The sequence below is a fragment of the Anabrus simplex genome, chromosome 5 (assembly GCF_040414725.1).
Source record: "Anabrus simplex isolate iqAnaSimp1 chromosome 5, ASM4041472v1, whole genome shotgun sequence".
Classification (NCBI taxonomy): domain Eukaryota; kingdom Metazoa; phylum Arthropoda; class Insecta; order Orthoptera; family Tettigoniidae; genus Anabrus; species Anabrus simplex.
In genome coordinates this window covers 425,017,715-425,039,275 of record NC_090269.1, presented here as the reverse complement: position 1 = coordinate 425,039,275, position 21,561 = coordinate 425,017,715, and the positions used below count along the sequence as shown (strand labels likewise).

Below are 21,561 nucleotides of genomic sequence, written 5' to 3'. Positions count from 1 at the left end.
GATGTTATGTGTGACCGTACTACACAGATTCTCTGTACAGTCTTTATAGTTGGAGTTGACCATATTTTTTTCACTGTTCACTACAGACCTGCCTCCTCCTTCCCCTCCAATGGGTATAATCTCCCCTCCCATTTACTCTGCAGTTTAGGCCATGTTAACCACATCACTCAGGTTATTGTGTAAGTGTTCTGTGTGATTGATGTAATACTCTTGTAATATACAAATCAAAATATCTCTTTTTGCTGTATTTTTCTAACCTTGGAGACAGTCAATCATGGAAGGTCTGTTCAGTTACTCACGCAAGGAAGGTTTCCCAACCTCGTACGATGAGAAGAAGACTGCTGTCACTGTAGATGTACTGGAGGCAGGATGGATCCTGGCGTTCGTGTTCCTTGCCTTCAGTTTCTACCTCGTAGTCCCTGGCTCCCGAGGAATGGCAGTAAGTAGTGTATTATGTGTACAGGTTGACTTCTTTCCTCATTTAACTTATTGGCATATACTCACATCTCTTAACTGTGCAATAGTATACAAGACACGGCGTATATACACAGCTGGCAGCCGTGTGAGTTCGATCACGTTTGAGCATGTATTTCAAGTGTTCTGCCAGGAGACGGCATGACTTGTTATATGCCATTTTGATTTGAAAGAGGAGAATTGCTGTTTCTCATGAGAATGATATTTTCAGATTATGTTATACTGTATAGAGTAATAAATAAGTTACAAGATTGTTAGCAACTGCAAAAAGACCTCGACAGTTGTGAGATGGACATCAGCAAATGGTATGATGATAAACAAGGTTAACAGTCAGCATGTAAGTCTCACTATTAGGAAAAGTCATTTCAGTATTAATTACTGCACTGGTGGGCTGAAATTTCCTTACGGGAATCACTTTAAGTTCCTAGGTGTTAATATAAGGAAAGATTTTCATTAGGGTAATCACATAAACAGGACTGAATATAAAGGGTACAGATTCTGCACATGGTTATGAAGGTATTTAAGGGTTGTAGTAAGGATATAAAAGAGAAGGCATATGTCTCCGGTAAGACCCCACCTAGAGTTTGCTTCCAGTGTTTGGGACCCTCACCAGGATTACTTGATTTGAGAAATGGAAAAAATCCAAAGAAAAGCAGCTTGATTTGTTCTGGGTGATTTCCGACAAAAGAGTGGCATTACAAAAATGTTGCAAACTTTGGGCTGGGAAGACTTGGGAGAAAGGAGACGAGGTGCTCGACTAAGTGGTATGTTACAATTTACAAACTTCATCATATAGATCCGTATTTATACAGTTTAAATTAAGAACTAATGTTAGGTTTAATGGTCTACCCAATCAATACACTTCACGTTACAAGTGAAAACTATTTAATATTAAAATATATTAAACATACTTTGGAACATGTTTTGTCTTATTTTAAGACTTCTTCAGCCATAACGTCTCGTAACAAATTACGATACACATTGTTGCTGTCTAATAATTTAAAAAATGGAAGAACCCATGTCGTTTAAGAACTGTTTGAGAATACACTAAAGACAATAAATTATATTTACATAAAATTGTCCATCACTTCTTGTAAAAAAATTCTCTTCAATGTTAAAATTTGAATGACTTTCTTGAAAATATGACATGCAATGCTGGTAACTGGTAGCTTCAATGTACTGACTGAGGGAGATTTGAATTCTGGTCTTAGAATAGGAAAATTGGACCATATCCCCATCAGAATACTTGAGAAAATTCCTTTCAAAAAATAAGCTATTTCTGGTAGAAGGAATCTAATGCTTCTGAGATAGTCTATCGTATTATAACACACGCAGTAGCGTGGCAAGAAGCAAGTCAGAGCAAGGCTCAGATGTGAGCCAGCTGTAGAGAGTTTCACCAACTTGAATGGTAAGCTTTTACGTCATGCATTTGTGATAGAAACTCATTTCTTAAATTTCCGAGGGTTTTAAACCCATTAATCTCTTTCTTTCCAGACAGTGCCTTTTGAAAGGAATATTCATAACAATTAAGCTATCAATATGGTGGTCATGCAGTGCAGATCTTTGTCATATGATTTTTTATACAGACTATTTCTATCAAAATATGACTACAATATTCATGGGCTACATATGATTCAAGTTTTTCTATTGATTTTAAAGGAACTCTCTGCCATTCATATATATTATACTACTACTGAATCATAGCCTCAACACGCTATATTCACCAAATTACTTGTATTCATAACACTCAACATTGGTTTTATGGTTAATTGTTTAATATATGACTTCCAAGTTTTTAAACGTGGAAAACAGTCAGTACACGCCACTCAAATTTATACTTGTTAAAAAATAGTGCTTGTTGTAATATGGATATCCATTTTTAAGCTATTTAGTATATTTTAGCCAAAGGGCCTACTATGTTTATATCCACTTTATATCTTTGTAAAATTCCCTATTAGGCTGATGATGTCATTCACTATGCCAAAACCTGGTACCATGTAATGAATAAATAATAATGTGGTGATTTAAAAAATTCTCACATTATTTGTATTGAATAGGTGGATCCCATATTTTAATTTACTACTTTGTGAATCTCGATTCAATACGGACCTAACATGAAATTCTTAACGTTGAATATATCTTTACCAAGCTCTATAGCTGCAGTCGCTTAATTGCGGCCAGTACCCAGTATTCGGGAGATAGTGGGTTCGAACCCCACTGTCGGCAGCCCTGAAGATGGTTTTCCGTGGTTTCCCATTTTCACACCAGGCAAATTAAGGCCACGGCCGCTTCCTTCCCATTCCTAGCTCCTTCCTGTCCCATCAACGCCATAAGACCTGTCTGTGTCGGTGCGACGTAAAGCAATTTAAAAAAAATTAATATGTCTTTATGACAATGTCAGAAATTAATGCGAGTTATGTGTGGGGATTTTTTTTCCTGCAATTCAAATGTTAAAAATGGAGTGCGAGATATATGCGGTGGCGAGTTATATGTGAGCAAATATGGTATTACTAAGATCATTCATTAGTGTTCTTTGAAGACATCAGTGTACCAGATGGTGTCACTCTGTTTATAGTGAGTAGGTCTTGTCGCTGCCACCAGCATTCAGTCATCAGATGCCTAATTTAACTGAGCGAATGAAGTACCAAGCTGGCCGCATGGTGTAAGGGTGTGTCTTACCCGGAGACCCTGGGTTCAATACCTGGCGAGGTCAGGGATTTTTATCTGTATCTGTGGGCTGGTTCGAAGTCCAATCAGCCTTTGTGTCAGCAAATGAGGAGTTATCTGAAGGTGAGATAGCGGTCCTGCTCTAGAAACCTAAGAATAATGGCTGAGAGGATTCATCGCACTGACCAAGCATCACCTTATAATCTGAAGGTCTTCGGGATGACCAACAGTCATGTGGTAGGTCAAAGCGTGTCAGGCTGTAGTCTGATTAACTCATGAGCAGCAGGTTTCTCATTTTAATTTTCTATACTAATTATTATAACTACTGAGCATATAGCTGTACAGTTTGGTCATATAGCTGTCAATTTGCCATCGGGAGATAGCGGGTTTGAACCCCACTGTCATCAGCCCTGAAGATGGTTTTCCATGGTTTCCCATTTTCACACCAGGTAAATGCTAGTGCTGTACCTTAATTAAGGGTATGGTCGCTCCCTTTCCACTTCTAGCTCTCCTAGCCCTTTCCTATCCTATTGTTGCCATAAGACCTGTCTGTCGGGACGACGGGGAACCAAATTATATATATATTTTTTTAAATGCCAAGTTAACACATGAGCACCCCTGGTCTCTCATTTTGTCGTGCACTTAAATATTTTCCCCTTCATTCCAGCGCCTCTTCTACTCCATTTGGATCACCATGAGTCTCTTCTTTGGTGCAGCAGTCATAAGTAAGTTTTTATTTATGTATTTATTGGATCTAGAATGTCCCAGTCTTAAGTCAGTTTTTAAGTTTATTTTTATTTTATTTTTTATATATATATTGGATCTAGAAGATCCCAGTGATCTAGTGGCTCAAGGAGAGATTGACCTTTACAACCATGGCTCGGCAGCTTTCAATTTCAGTAATTAATATTTTTTTGACTATTTAACAAGTCAAGTCAAGTCAAGTCAAGTCAAGGTTTGCATAATTATTACAAGGCAAATTTTAAAAATAAAACAATTGATTTACATCATTATAGATGTAAAAGACAGAAGACATTTAAAATAAACTTAGGTGGTAAAATGGATATGCAATGGTTATGCATATAATTTTCAGCATACTGTTCAAGGTACTTCCTTTTGATTTGTTTCAGTTTGAGAGGTAGATTGTTATAGGAGATTCTTGCTGAATAACAAATGCTTTTTAACACCATATCAAGTAGTATTAGTGGAATCTATGTAATACTGGTTAGTTTTAATATTAATACCGGTTCTAAATATTTCAACTAAGCCAGTGTGATTTTCTTATTCTTGTGCATAACAAGTAAATGACTTTTATGAGTTATATTTTTCAGTTAGTTTCAAGTAGTGGAATACGATATATATTTTGGCATGTATAACTCTGATGCTTATTGAGATATGCCATTACCATTGTCTTAAGAAATTGGTTAAGGTATGACTGAAGAATTGACAGAGGATTTTTAATCAGGAATTTGTATGATGACTCATTCTTCTAAGCTGGAGAGTTCACACTGCATCCAAAGGGCGACATGAGATCATGTTCGCACTTGTTCACTCAAACTATCCCTGGTCCAGGTCTCAAACTCCACTCTTTGTGACTTATTGAGCCTTAGTACTTGACTACCCCAAAGTTAATGTTATTGAGAGCATCTTGAAATAGGAAATGTGGCTTTACGAACTCCCTGTCCCCGAATATAATGTTATTTCTCGCACTGGTAGGGATATCGCGATTGTCCTCCAGTGACTAAACTTTCTAGACTGACTGCCCGCACCTATGCTATAGCCCTGACAAACTGATTTACATGGTACACCTAACTGAACAGATTGGTGACCACTGCATTGTCCACGAACCTACAGGGTCTTTTCTTAGCATGCTCGGCAGTACCACTCAGAGCACAGCACGGCTGGTGCAATGACACTCGGTCGCTAGCCGGTATAATGTGCGCTTCTCCTCCCCATTACTCACAGCAATTCACACTTATTGAAATCCATTTCTAGAGAAACTATTAGTCTAAAACCTACCTGGCATTACATTTGATGTTCAAAATGTTGTCCCTCAGCTGTCAAAAACACCTCGTAAATAGGTTTGCAGACACTCGACAAATCTCAGCTTGTGTGATGTTCGAAATAACTTGTGTAATATTCTCTATTAGTTCTTCTCTTGTGTGAGGATTGTTCACATACACTTTTCCCTTCAGCATTCCCCACAGGTAATAATCACAGGGATTTAAATCAGGAGATCTAGGGGGATAATTAACCACATGATCTTCGAAAACTTCCCGTATTACCTCCATAGACCGATTAGCAGTGTGCGCCGTCGCATTATCTTGCATAAAGTAACCATTACTCCTTTCTTCTTCCGTCAGCTCTTGAAAGAATGGTCTGAGAATGAGGTCTATATATCGATCAGCATTTATTGTTTCGTGGAAAAATATAGGCCCCATAATTCTGCAAGCACTTATTGCGCACCAAACTCCTATTTTTACATCATGAAGTGGATGGACATGCAGCTGGGGGGATTTTCTGCACACCAGTAGCGATTGTTTTGACTATTTACATAACCACTTAAGTGTAGCCATGCTTCATCACTATAAAATAAAAGTTCTGGGTCAACCTACCCATCGTGAACTGACTGAAGCAACCAGTTACAATATCAAACCCTAGCGAAACTGTCAGGTCTTCTTAAATATTGGGCAGGGGTGGGTTGGTACGGTTTTGCTTTTAACAGTTTTGTTGCTTTGTGGGCAGAATATAATGACACATTAGCTTGTACGGTGAGACACGACAGGGAATTTGTTGGAGTTCTTTCCAAGAGAGCTCCTATTTCGTCAAGCTTTTCCTCTGTTAAAACGGTTCGTCTCCTGCGTGATTTCTTGTTAAAATTGGACCCGGTGGTGCGGAACTTCTTTACTAATCTACGTACCGTACTCCTATGGGAAGGGAGGATTCCAAGAAATTTACAAATGAATCGAAAGTGGCATTCTGTATAAGAAGAATGCTTTGCATAGCACAACACAATGAATACATGCTGTTCTACTGTATACATCACTCGTTAAACACATGATTAGTATTCCTACAGAAACTACGCTATTTTAAAGCGAACACATTGAACACGCTACCAATGCTGCAGGTGAACTGAACTATTGCTGTGTGTGAAGCAATGATTATCGCTGCCGTACTGCATTAGATCATCTTAGCCGGTCATGAAGCAATATATCTCTCGGCAAATGAGTCACCCGGCCATGCTATTGCCTTCCGTGCGTGTTCTCCTGACACACGGAGCAGGCCATAAAAAAGACCCTGTACTATGCTGGCATAGTAGGGGGAGAGGTGGTAGTCCCACATGGCACGTCCCAGGTGGCAGATAGGGAGGTCCTAACCGGCTTGCCAGCGGACTTGAGCGAAATAAAATAGCTTTCATGGACCAAACACACATCCCCCTGTGGGTGGGGGACACAGGTGAAGAATACACCCATGATATCCCCTGCCTGCCGTAAGAGGCAACTAAAAGTGGTGACCAAGTGATGATCGAATTAGAACCATGAGAGTACTTGAATTTGGTACCACCATGCGGGGAACACCATTGGTTGCTTTTACTTGCACGTAGTATCACTATGTTAGATACACAATAAGTTTGTGATAGTAATGACAGTATGCGAATGAGGGTGAGTTTTACAGTACCTGTGATTAGTAACATTCTATGAGTGACACCATGGGTCTGCCTTGCCTATGATTAGTACCCACTATATGAGGAACACCACAGGATAGTATGAGTCAGTCAGTCAAATCAATCAATCAATCACTACTGATCTGCATTTAGGGCAGTCGCCCAGGTGGCAGATTCCCTATCTGTTGTTTTCATAGCCTTTTCCTAAGTGATTTCAAAGAAATTGGAAATTTATTGAACATCTCCCTTGGTAAGTTATTCCAATCCCTAACTCCCCTTCCTATAAATGAATATTTGCACCAGTTTGTCCTCTTGAATTCCAACTTTATCTTCATATTGTGATCTTTCCTACTTTTATAAACACCACTCAAACTTATTCGTCTACTAATGTCACTCCATGCCATCTCTCCGCTGACAGCTCGGAACATACCACTTACAAGTTATAAATCTCATGTTTAGGTCCATATTGAAATGTACAATGAAGTCAAATAAATATTAAAGTTTATTGATTCCACCTGTTCAATACATAAGAAGAGATAATGAATTAAATAAAATTAAAGGAACATGTTTTGCCCTTTAATTAAGGGCATCTTCAGCCTTAAATCTCAAACTGAAAGTTGATTAATCAGGTACCTGATGGTGGAAATGAGCGAAATGGTCTTAATATCAGGCCTTACCTTCAAACACTCTCCCTCACTCTTACATGCTCTGGAAGGTCTAAACTTACCTAAAATAAAAAATTAAAATAAAATAAAATTTAAAAAAAAAATTGCTTTACCAAATTATTAATGCTACAATTTGATTTTTATACCATCAACCCTTTACAGAACATCTTTTAATGAAATTAACCGAGTCCTTATTGAACTTTATAATTTTGGATGTTTACTGTCACACTTTCCCTCACTCCCTCATTATAATTCAAGACTAAGGCTAATTTTTCTCCTCACAAAAGATTGACTATAGACTGCTTATAACTTTTATTTGAATTCCACTTGATACTGATGATATCGTTTCTCTTTATTTTATTCTTAGAATTGAACTCATTTCCCGTTACCCGCCACGGCCAATAACATATAAACTGAACACACCGCTTCGACTCTCTCCTCCTTTAATCTCACATCATCTGTAACACTAGTAACTTAAATATCAGTCATTTCAACGCTACCATAGCAACTATTTAATATTATTACAATTAAAAATAAAAGAAATTACACACAACGTTTTCTCACCGAATCTTCTTTACGTCAACCAATTTCAACGTTAATAAAAAGGTATGTGGTTTTTCACACTTTGATTTCTCTTTAAACTCTCCTTTCATTCAAATTAATTCTTTAACACATAAATGTCCTATTGTTACAGACTTCAGTCCATTCTTCCCTTACAACTCTACACAAGAGACTACAGCCGTTCCTTCCTGCTAACATTTTACACAGCAACTTACCTTCAAGCACCCTTCTTCTCTCATGCTTCTAGAAGACTACAGTTTTATCACTTCAAATTTATTATAAACCCCACTTGATATGAACAGAAGAAACGTCTCTTTACCAATTTTTTAATATTGTGTTTAAACTCCATTCTAAGTTATTAACTACATTCTTCTTCGTTATCCTAAGTTTGAACTGTTTAACACCCGATAAAATTTCCTCTACGTCTCTTTACCAGCTTTAGTATGTATTAATACTCCTTTTGGAATCACCAACTACATTTTATTATTATTGTGACATTCATTCTGTTTAAGATCCAAAAGTTTCCTCAAGTGTATAAACTCACGGCTATTTATATTTTAAACTTTATTAAGGCCTCATTTCAAGAATTCTTAACTACATTCAAGATAGTGTATAAATTTACGTCTCTTTACCGGCCTTAATATATATTAATACTCCTTTTGGATTCAACTACATTTTATTATTATTGTGACATTCGATCTGTTTAAGATCCAAAAGTTTCCTCTAGTGTATAAACTCATGACTATTTGTATTTTAAACTTCATTAAGGCCTCATTTCAAGAATTTCTTAACTACATTCTAGATAATGTATTAATTTACGAATATTTGTATTTTAGAATTCATTAAGGCCTGATATTAAGACCATTTCGCTCATTTCCACAATCAAGTCCCTGATTAATCAACTTTCAGTTTGAGATTTAAGGCTGAACATGCCCTTAATTAAAGGGCGAAACATGTTCCTTTAATTTTATTTAATTCATTATCTCTTCTTATGTATTGAACAGGTGGAATCAATAAACTTGAATATTTATTTGATTTCAACATACCACTTAGTCGAGCAGCTCTTCTTCTTTCTCTCAATTCTTCCCAGCCCAAACTTTGCAACATTTTTGTAACGCCCAGAACAAATCAAGCTGCTTTTCTTTGGATTTTTTCCAGTTCTTGAATCAGGTAATCCTGGTGAGGGTCCCATACACTGGAACCATACTCTAGTTGGGGTTTTACCGGAGACTTATATGCCCTCTCCTTTACATCCTTACTACAACCCCTAAACACCCTCATAACCATGTGCAGAGATCTGTACCCTTTTTTTACAATCCCATTTATGTGATTACCCCAATGAAGATCTTTCCGTTTATTAACACCCAGATACCTACAATGATCCCCAAAAGGAACTTTCACCCCATCAATGCAGTAATTAAAACTGAGAGGATTTTTCCTATTTGTGAAACTCACAACCTGACTTTTAACCCCGTTTATCAACATACCTCCTGTCCATCTCACAACATTTTCGAGGTCACATTGCAGTTGCTTACAATCTTGTAACTTATTTATTACTCCATAGAGAATAACACCATCCGCAAAAAGCCTTGCCTCTGACTCCATTCCTTTACTCATATCATTTATAGCCTATATATAAGAAAATATAAAGGTCTGATAATACTGCCTTGAGGAATTCCCCTCTTAATTATTACAGGGTCAGGGTCAGATAAAGCTTCACCTACTCTAATTCTGTGAGATCTATTTTCTAGAAATATAGCAACCCATTCAGTCACTCTTTTGTCTAGTCCAATTGCACTCATTTTTTCCAGTAGTCTCCCATGATCCACCCTATCAAATGCTTTAGACAGGTCAATCACGATACAGTCCATTTGACCTCCTGAATCCAAGATATCTGCTATATCTTGCTGGAATCCTACAAGTTGAGGTTCAGTGGAATAACCTTTCCTGAAACCGAACTGCCTTCTATCGAACCAGTTATTAATTTCATAAACATGTTTAATATAATCAGAAAGAATGCCTTCCCAAAGCTTAAATACAATGCATGTCAAACTTACTGGCCTGTAATTTTCAGCTTTATGTCTATCACCCTTTCCTTTATACACAGGGGCTATTATAGCAACTCTCCATTCATCTGGTATAGCTCCTCCGACCAAACAATAATCAAATAAGTACCTCAGATATGGTACTATATCCCAACCCATTGTCTTTAGTATATCCCCAGAAATCTGATCAATTCCAGCCGCTTTTCTAGTTTTAAACTTTTGTATCTTATTGTAAATGTCATTGTTATCATATGTAAATTTTAATACTTCTTTAACCTTCCTGCTGACTGAACTGCCTTTTGAAGATCCTCCCCTTGTTCATTAATTATTCCTGGAATGTCCTTCTTGGAACCTGTTTCTGTCTTAAAATACCTATACATACCCTCCCATTTTTCACTAAAATTTGTATGACTGCCAATTATGCTTGCCATCATGTTACCCTTAGCTGCCTTCTTTGCTAGATTCAATTTTCTAGTAAGTTCTTTCAATTTCTCCTTAATTCCACAGCCATTTCTAACTCTATTTCTTTCCAGTCTGCACCTCCTTCTTAGTCTCTTTGTTTCTCTATTATAATAAGGACCGAGCTCGATAGCTGCAGTCGCTTAAATGCGGCCAGTATCCAGTATTCGGGAGATAGTAGGTTCGAATCCCACTGTCGGCAGCCCTGAAAATGGTTTTCCGTGGTTTTCCATTTTCACACCAGGCAAATGCTGGGGCTGTACCTTAATTAAGGCCACGGCTGCTTCCTTCCCACTCCTAGCACTTTCCTGCCCCATCGTCGCCATAAGACCTATCTGTGTCGGTGCGACGTAAAGCAACTAGCAAAAAAAAAAAAAAATTATAATAAGTTGGGTCTTTACCATTCCTTACCTCCCTTAAAGGTACAAACCTGTTTTCGCATTCCTCAATAATTTCTTTAAATCCATCCCAGAGTCTGTTTACATTTTTATTTACCGTTTTCCACCGATCATAGTTACTTTTTAGAAACTGCCTCATGCCTGCTTTATCAGCCATATGGTACTGCCTAATAGTTCTACTTTTAAGACCTTCCTTTCTATCACATTTATTTTTAACTACGATAAAAACAGCTTCATGATCACTAATACCATATATTACTTCAGTTTCTCTATAGAGCTCATCTGGTTTTATCAGCACCACATCCAGGATATTTTTCCCTCTGTTTGTTTCCATCACTTTCTGAATCAGCTGTCCTTCCCATATTAACTTATTTGCCATTTGTTGGTCATGCTTCCTGTCGTTCGCATTTCCTTCCCAATTGACATCTGGTAAATTCAGATCTCCCGCTACAATCACATTTCTTTCCTTGTCGTTTCCTATATAGCTGATTATCTTATCAAATAATTCATAATCCGTGTCAGTGCTACCCTTTCCCGGTCTGTACACTCCAAATATATCAAGTTACCTATTATCTTTAGAAATGAGCCTTACCCCTAGAATTTCGTGCTTGTCATCTTTAACTTTTTCGTAGCTTACAAATTCTTCTTTCACCAGAATGAATACTCCCCCTCCCGCCATTCCTATCCTATCTCTATGATACACACTCCAGTTCCGTGAGAAAATTTCTGCAGCCATCATTCAACTCCTATTACAACATCTGGTAAATATATACCTATTAAATTACTCAATTCTATTCCTTTCTTTACAATACTTCTGCAATTCAACACTAACAATTTTATGTCATCCCTACTTGATTTCCAGTTTCCTGTTCCCTTATCACCGCTCCCTAGGCCACCCCATTTCCCTGAATGTACCTCCCTATTACCCTTCCAAACAAATTTCCTAACTTATACGTATCACTGCGGTTAAGTGAAGGCCATCTGAGCGTAGATCCCTATCTTCTACCCACCCATTAAGATCTAGAAATTTCACTCCCAGTTTCCCACATACCCACTCCATAGTCTCATTTAAATCCCTAATCACCCTCCAGTCAGTATCCCTCCTACACAGTATTCCACTAATAACAATCTCCGCTTTCTTAAACTTCAACCGTGCTGCATTTACCACATCCCACACATCTCCAACTATGTTGGTACTTATATCAGCTTGCCTTACGTTGTTGGTACCAACGTGAAACACTACCACTTTCTCCTTCCCCTCCTCCCTCTCTTCCTGTCCCTGTGATTAGTACACCTATGCGTTGCCTGTAAATGGCATCGCAATGCTAGAAACACCATAGGTATGTGTTACATGTGTGCATTACATTACCTGTGAGTAGTACCATAATGTGTGGAATACCGCGAGTCTACGTTACTTTTGATTAGTACCGCAACGTGACAAATGATATGGTTCTACTTTCCTAGTGATAAGTACCATTATGAGGGGCCAATGACCTGGATTTTGGACCCCTTTAGACTACAAGAATCATTGATTCAGTATTTGTGCTTTAGAAGCAGTCCCTTGGTCAGTAATACTATTGTTTAATGCTAGTTTCTGGGAATGTAGGGCATTATGGATCAGATCCACTGATTGTTTTAAATTCACATCACATCACATCACATCACATCACATCACATCACATCACATCACATCACATCACATCACATCACATCACATCACATCACATCACATCACATCACATCACATCACATCACATCACATCACATCACATCACATCACATCACATCACATCACATCACATCACATCACATCACATCACATCACATCACATCACATCACATCACATCACATCACATCACATCACATCACATCACATCACATCACATCACATCACATCACATCACATCACATCACATCACATCACATCACATCACATCACATCACATCACATCACATCACATCACATCACATCACATCACATCACATCACATCACATCACATCACATCACATCACATCACATCACATCACATCACATCACATCACATCACATCACATCACATCACATCACATCACATCACATCACATCACATCACATCACATCACATCACATCACATCACATCACATCACATCACATCACATCACATCACATCACATCACATCACATCACATCACATCACATCACATCACATCACATCACATCACATCACATCACATCACATCACATCACATCCAATCCAATCCAATCCAATCCAATCCAATCCAATCCAATCCAATCCAATCCAATCCAATCCAATCCAATTTTGCGTTCTGGTCAGTGGATGATTTTAGACTTTAAGTTGTCATTACATTTTGTCTCATTTCATTCCATTTCATCTCATTTCATACCATTAGGGGCAGATGAAACAGATGTTAGGCCCCTTTAAACAACAATCATCATCATCATCATCATCATCATCATCATCATCATCATCATCATCATCACTGCTGCATTGTGTAGAGGGATGACAGTTAAAGAGGTAGTTACAGGGGGACTGAAGTGTAACCATTTGTGGTGGGTCATAGTGACCCACCGTGACCATTTTCGGTTTAATATCATGAGCCTCGCAACTGAAAATATGTTCATATAATTTTGCACTGTTATTTGTTCAAGCTGCAAATCCAATATCACCTTACTGTACTGTATTGTAGGAATGTATGTTTGTAATCTTTATTCTGGTTATTTAATAGGTGGCAGATTATTGATACATTTTAAATCAAAATACACACACAGACATCCATCATACACAAACTGACATACTATGAAGCAATTTATGCTTCAAGTAATGCAAAACAATGTCTTTAGATTATACTGTTCAAAGTTTGTGCTCATCAATGTGATCCCTTTTTGCTCTGATTACTGCTTGACAGATACTTGACATTCTTCTGGTTAGTTTTTCCAACATCTCTATGGTTATAGTTCCCCGTGCTTGCAAAAGGCATTACCAGAGATCTTCACAACTCTTGACAGAAGATTTTTTTGCTTTACTGTCGAGTTTATCCCACAACAATGTGATGGGTGATAAATCGAATGACTGAGCGGGCCAGGTCATTACTTGTAGAACAAACCCTCTTCCAATAAGTTGAATTCTGGAGGGTAATGCGTTATTCGATAGAATACCTTCCACTCTCTGTAAGTCTCCCACCTTACTGTTATGAAAATAACTCCAAACCATAAAGCTTCCACCCCTGTGCTTCATGGTTGGTGTTAGTCAGTCTACTAAGCATTCTTTCTTTTGGTTGATGGCAGATATACCAATAACGATTTTACCCAACCTTCTTAAATTTTGACTTATCAGTCCACAGCACATGTTTCTTGGCCCAATGAAGTCTCTGAGATTTCTGTCTGCATGTTAAAAGTGGCTTTTCAACAAATACACATCCACACAACCCAACATCACGTAAATGATATTTCATACTCAACACTGACACAGGTTGTTCTCTAGATCTGTTGATTTCAGCACAGACGTCCTCAGCTGTAAGCCTTCTGTAATGCTTTCTTAAGATCGCAATATGTTCATCTTCAGCAGCAGATGTTCTTCTAGGGCATCCACTATATAGGTACTCAATCTCTGTGAGTTTTGACTCTTTGTCTTCTCTTCAAACCTCAGACCAACCACATACCATAGCACACTTTATTTTTTTTAACTTATGCTAGCTTTTCTTCCCCGATTTCTGCAGTGAGTCTCTATCCTGCAAAAATTAGAGCAGTACAGGAGAGAAGTCAATGTTTGAAAAAAGTCTAAACTAACAAAGACGTTCAAAATGGAGGGAAAATATTTTGTATTATAGTTAACAATAATTAACAATAGATTATTGCAACAACAATGACAACAGAGTCTATTAAAGTTTATAAATTCTTTGGTATAGCAATATAACAGGATCTGACTACAACAATGACAGAGAGAGAAAAGGAATGGAGGGGTAAGAAACCTAGACCAGTTACATTGTGTAATGCCAGTTCCGGCAGAAGACTAGGAGTAAAACGGTGCTACATACAAATACAATGTAATATAACAGCATGGAATAAGAAGAGTAAAACAGGCAACTACACTTCCCAGTATAATTTTTGTCATAATCATAACTTATTCTTTAAAAGTCAATCTTGGAAATATTCACAGTCTGTCCAAATAAGGTAAACTCTTCTTAATACTATTACACCCAGAGCTTACATGTCAAGCTGACTGTCCTGTAATTATCCACTTTTCCTTTGTACACAGGGGCTACTATAGCAACTCCCCATAGCTCCTTCATGCAATTACTTCACAGAACACAAATCTCTAGGAAAACACTGATTTTTTTTTTTCACATGAGGATGGAATGATACCTACCAAATTTTTCAAGAGACATTAAGTAGCTATCATCACTAAATGAGATTAAACAAACTTTCAAAATGACTGCTCCCAAGCAAAGTTTGCGTCACATTCGTGTTTTCATTATTAGCAGGATAATTAATTAATTCAAAATTTTTACTCAAATAGGGTTTGAAAATTCCTTAACCCCTTTGCCAACACATGTTCATTTCAGCTGCATTCCAAACCTCAACCAGTAACCACAACAAGCTGCAAGTAAATGAACAAGTGCACGTTTATACCCTTGGTGCGATGCCTTGCAAGTGCTGGGGCGGCAATGTTGCTAAGCTCTTGATACAATGTATATTGATCACTGAAATTTAACAATTACAATTTTATTACAGAAGTAAATTACAAGTGAAAAATTACATTTTATGAAAAGTAACGATTATGAGTAAAAGTTACTAAAAATCGAATTAATGCAAGTACGGTAATTCATTTACTGTTACTCAATTACTTCCCAACTCTGAGTAAAAGTGATTGTCAAAATTGACTTGCAGGCAGCCAAAATGGGGTAAAATCAAAATGCCAACACACAATCGCAGAAGACATCTATGTATTAAAAGAGTTCACTAAAAACGGCTTTGGCAAATCCGTGTGTCCGTTCTACTCGACCAGTTTGCTTCATTTTTGTTTTATTCTCTCCGGAATTACCTGCCGGTGAATCATGAGATACTGATGGGTCTCTATGTTCAGAAATCTTTGAGTAATCATAAAATCAAATCATTAAATGATCACTCCAATAATTGCAGGTGAAGGCTTACCGTGACCTGTAAGACATTTCGTATTTAGCAGGTTGCTAAGAGACCAACACTTTCATTAATATTCTGATATATGTGATTTTCATCCTTAGTATTGCCACTGAATGCAGTGTTGTTTGATTACTACCTGCCAAGCCAGAGAGTATACACTTCCTCTGATCACGGAAGAATACTATTCCCTGCTAGATACTCTTTGATTCTCTAACATTTCCCAGCAACAGATGGCACAGTGTTCCTAATAACTTCCATGCTGATGAGAGAAAAAAGTCTATGTATAAACAAACCCCATCATCTGGGAGCACCTATCGAAAGATAACCTAGCTACACTAGAAAGAGTGAAGGCCACGTATCTTAAAACAGCTCTCTGCCTGGCAAAAAATGTTCCTTCAAGACTAACCCACGAACTCACAAAGCAACCGTTCTATGTAAAAGAACTGCGATTAAAAATATCATTGTCTTCTACATCACAATACCAAGCTTTACATCAAGAACTGCAGGATAAAAAAGCAAATATATGGATAGATTTTTATCAGACAGATGGCATGATGCTGTTAGAATGGGTGAATTCTGACTACAAACTGCAACATTCCATAATGCGCTTCTTTTTAAATGTTCATGGGTCCTCTATTATTATTATTATTATTATTATTATTATTATTATTATTATTATTATTATTATTATTAAAATGGAGCGATATTTTGGAAGCTCTAGAAGAAACTTTCAAGCTACCAGAATATCTCGTGTATATACTGCGATACTATTTGAAAGACCGTACATTGTTATACGACACGGAAGACGGTCAGAGAAGGAAACGGCTCACAGCTGGTGCAGCGCAAGGCTCAATTCTCGGACCACACCTTTGGAACATCATGTATGATGATTTGTTACGGCTGGAGATGCCAGAAGATGTAAAACTTGTGGGTTATGCTGATGATGTGGCTGCTGTGATAGTAACCCGTAACCTAGAGCTGGCTCAATTTAAACAGAATCAGGTGATGTGACGTGTCAAAGAATGGATGATAAATCACAAGTTAGAACTCGCAGATCATAAAACGGAAATTGTCCTCCTGACGAGGAAAAGGATTAATACTGTTGTACCGATGCAGATCGGACAGATAGCCATCGAAACAACTAGGAGCACAAAATATCTTGGTGTAACGCTTGATACTAAGCTTACATATTGGGACCACATCCAACGGGTAACAGATAAGGCAGCGAAAACCATGACTGCACTGAGTAGACTCGTGGGAAATATCAAGGGACCGATATCTAGTAAAAGGCGGCTTCTCATGTCGATTGTTCAATCGATACTGCTATACGGTTCAGAAATTTGGGCTGAATCGTTAAAAATTGTGAAATATCGGTCAAGAATTGCGGCTGTACAACGGAGAGCAGCTTTACGAATTGCTTGCGCATATCGCACAGTATCAGAACCTGCGATTCTAGTAGTAGCAGCAGTAGCTCCCATTGACTTGTTGGCCTTCGAAAGACAAGAAATTTGGCTCACACAAGAAGAGCTAGGAAGGAAAAGAGCAAAGGCTTTGGCTCATAGTCGCAGAATGCAACGATGGCAAACAAGATGGGAAGATGATTCTAGAGGGAAATGGACGAAAAGACTGATACCTTCTCTGGGCGTATGGGTTGCCCGAAATCATGGTGAAGTGAACTACTATCTCACACAGTTCTTGACAGGTCATGGATACTTCCGAAAATTTCTTCATAGGCTAGGGCTAGCAACTAGTCCGGTGTGCATATACTGCGGTGATATCGATGACGTATCACATACTTTCTTTGTGTGTGTTCATTGGCTGCCACAAAGAAGATGTTTAGATGTTATGCACGGAGAATTGACGCCAGAAGGGATCGTGTCAGTAATGCTACGAAGTCGAGAATCTTGGGACCAGGTGGCAGTCTACGTAGAAAATATTCTGCGTCAGAAGAAGAAGGATCTGGACGATTACGACAGACAGTAAAGCAGAAGAAGGAAGATGAAGCACAAGATGCATTAAGCACGACATCCGCCCTGAAGTAATGCGAGAGTGGTTTCCGGGGCGGAGATAAACGTCGTGGGAAAAGGGAGTGTGGTTTTTAGTGGGTAAGAATCTCCACACACTTGTTGAGTGCGGACCCTCGCAAGCGTCTTATGAAAGATTTTCCACACTCCCTCGCAAAAAAAAAAAAAAAAAAAAATTATTATTATTATTATTATTATTATTATTATTGCTCAGATGTTTAGGAAAAGTCGTATTTTTTCTTTGTCTCTATTTTCTTGTCTGATTGGATTTCGGTGCAAATCAGGTGATTATCGTCACAATTAAGTGATTTTAATTTGTCATTTAAATGCATATTTTGGCAATTTTTTGCCATAAAGGTCATATTTTGAGCTATTTTAGTAGAAACGTCATATTTCGGTGGTTTGATGACAGCTGTAGGTGTGCAAAATCATCTTCAACTTACCGAATGCGAACTAGTGTTTACAAAACTGCTTCTCGATATCACGCTGTTGATACAAGTCGAATAGTCGAATAACCAACCCGCTGTACTCGGCAACCCGGTCTCCCAGGTAGAGACAGAAATAATCTGGAAAATCCCGTCCCAGCAGTGAGCTAATTACTTCTGGTAATCGCTCACTTGTCTTTGTTCAGATATTAGAACTTCAACCTCCTTTCACTTACACAGCCGTTAGTTTACATTAAATTGTATGCCAGCACACATTCCAGTATGCCTAAGGAAAAGTCTTCTACTAGTGTTTAGTTAGAAAGCTTTGTTAAGGAATTTGGAGAAGAATATTTCTGTACAGACGGTTTAGTTCTATTTTGAAAGTTGTGTGAAGTGAAAGACGTGGCTGAAAAACGTTTTAATGTGCAACAACATTGTAACACGGCGAAACACAGCAACAAGTCAAACGACAACATGTCGATAAGAAGAGGCAGCAATTGATATTCGATAAGGCTGTTACATCTTCAGCGATAGACTGATGTTCGGATTTTTCAAAGGAACTTTGTTAGATGATGGTGTCTGCAAACATTTCTCTAAACAAGATGAACAATACCCATTTCAAGAATTTTCTGGAGAAATACACTAAAAAATCTGTTCCTACAGAATCAACACTGCGAAAAACTATTTATCGTGTTGCTATGAAGATACTCTAAATCGAATACGACACAGTGTAGCAGACAATAAGATTTGGATATCTAATGATGAGACGACGGACACTGCAGGCAGACATATAGGGAATGTAATTATTGGAACACTCCGTGCTGATCGTCCTGGGAATATTTTTCTACTAACCTCAGAAGTTTTAGAGAGAGCAAATCATTCAACGATTGCAATTCTTTTTGACAATGCACTAAATATTTTGTGGAAGGATGAAATTAAGCGGGAAAACGTTCTTCTCTTTGTTACCGATGCTGCTCCATATATGGTGAAAGCTGCTGAAGGCCTCAAGCTGTTTTATCCAAGAATGATTCACGTCACTTGCCTTGCGCATGCTCTGCATAGGGTGACAGAAGAAATTCGTGGACATTTTCCTGAAGTCAATAAATTAATACCTAGTGACAAAAATTTTTTTTTGAAAGCACCACTGCGGGTTGCAACTTTCAAGGAGTTAGCTCCTTCGACGACACTCCCTCCACAGCCAGTTCTTACTAGGTGGGGGACGTGGCTTGATGCTGCCGCGTGTTATTGCGTAAACTACTCCACTATCAAAAACATTGTTAACGGCTTCAACAAAGATGATGCCTCTTCTATCAAGATTGCCCAGGAATTGTTTTCCAACAGTTTGTCAGATAGTTTGGCATATATTAAATTGAACAACTTTGGAATTATATTGAGTGCAATTACTCGTTTAGAATCTGCTGGCTTAGAAATTCATGCAAGTATTGACATTGTGAGAAGTGTTGAACTTTCAGTACAACAATCGCATGGAATAGTTGGTGACAGTGTAAAACGGAAACTTCAAAATGTGCTTAATCGAAATGATAGTTTTCACCATGTGTGCAAGATAAATGATGTTCTTAGAGGAGAAGGTACCAGTACAATTCAAGATGAGTGCATACTCGACAGCAGTGATTTAACATTATTTAAATATGCACCAGTAACGTCTTGTGATGTAGAAAGGAGCTTCTCCTCTTACAAGAATGTGTTAAGTGATAATCGGAGGTCTTTCGCGCCTGATGCTTTGAAGATGAATCTTGTCATACACTTCAGTTCCTCCCGCGGAGAAAAGGTATGTAAGTTTGCACTATAGGCTCTGATGCCCTACCATAATGTACTGAAAGACATCTATTTAATTCGTTTCTTGGTGCTCAGTTTAAACTTTAATGCATTTGAATGATGTTAATGAAATATGGGCTTAAACGTTCCAGAATATATTTTTCAAATATATTGATTTCTAGTTTTTTCGTATTTCAAACCACCAATGCAGGGTGCAAACTTGGACTTTTACAATGTTGTGTGATCTGATAATCTTAGCGAACTTAGTTCACAAAAGTTTGATAAGTGAATCAAGGATAATAGACTGTGAATAATTGCTGCACATGTATATTCAGAAAACTAATATTAAAGTAAGAATAAAGAATTTAGTTAACAAATATGTATCAGAGGAATTACTGTTCCGATTTATAATTTATTTTAAAATGCCCATATTTTGATTAATCATTTTCGGGTCATATTTTGTCATTTTTACATCATATTTCATCACTTTTGAGGTCATATTTCCTCATTTTTGAGGTCATATTTGCTTGCTTATTTGGGCTATTATTATTATTATTATTAATTGCTTTGGTTGATTGGCTTGTAGTTTATCTCACCAGCCCACCTGTTTTCCTATCTTTGCTTCCACAATTAATTATCAATAATTTAATTACATATACATTTGAACATGTTTTCAGCCGAGTCTTTTCATTGATTCGCAAGTTTGTTTGGAATTCTCTGAATAGTGCTCTCTTTCTCTCACCAGTTGGCAACTTTGGTCAAGAATGGGAGGTAGGCCAGATCTCTACTGTTACACCATATAAGGCTGGCAGTCCTTCTGAGATCAATGCTACCATTGGCATGAAGCTGGGTCTTCGTTCTGTGAACATCACTTTGAAGAGGATAGGCAGTGAGTTTTGTCCAATGTTTACTCTCTGCTGTGACATTTCTTCCACTTTTTCATTATTGTGTGTATTTTTTAGGTGCTTTGATCCTGCCAGATGAAATCATTGATTACAACGAAAGGTTCACGTGGGCTTGGGATCAGGGAAGATTTGGTTTTGGTCCTTACGGTATGTTAAAAACGTTTGTTCATTGAACTGTCTCCTTTCTATGTTCGCTACTACATGATGTTCAGAAATATTTGCTATGAGGCTGTGAAATTCCTACTCGTAATCTACTCCTTTCTCTACCATCTACTGTCAGATCTCTCCTGGTTATCTCTTGATCTCTTCTTATTAGAGCTTTAAAAATAAATCCTATGCTTCCTGCTTCTGAAAT

At 37.8% G+C, this 21,561-nt stretch overlaps 1 protein-coding gene across 1 annotated transcript in view; it reads left to right on the top strand.

Moving 5' to 3' along the window:
- Positions 1–268: 268 nt before the first annotated feature.
- The window catches only part of LOC136875041 (dual oxidase maturation factor 1), an 80,504-nt gene continuing 59,211 nt past the window's right edge, over positions 269–21,561 (top strand). The window contains exons 1-4 of the mRNA XM_068227963.1: positions 269–439; positions 3,809–3,866; positions 21,047–21,190; positions 21,264–21,353. Coding sequence (XP_068084064.1) covers positions 275–439; positions 3,809–3,866; positions 21,047–21,190; positions 21,264–21,353 — 457 coding nt within the window. The 5' untranslated portion in view covers positions 269–274. The remainder of the gene's footprint in view (positions 440–3,808; positions 3,867–21,046; positions 21,191–21,263; positions 21,354–21,561) is intronic.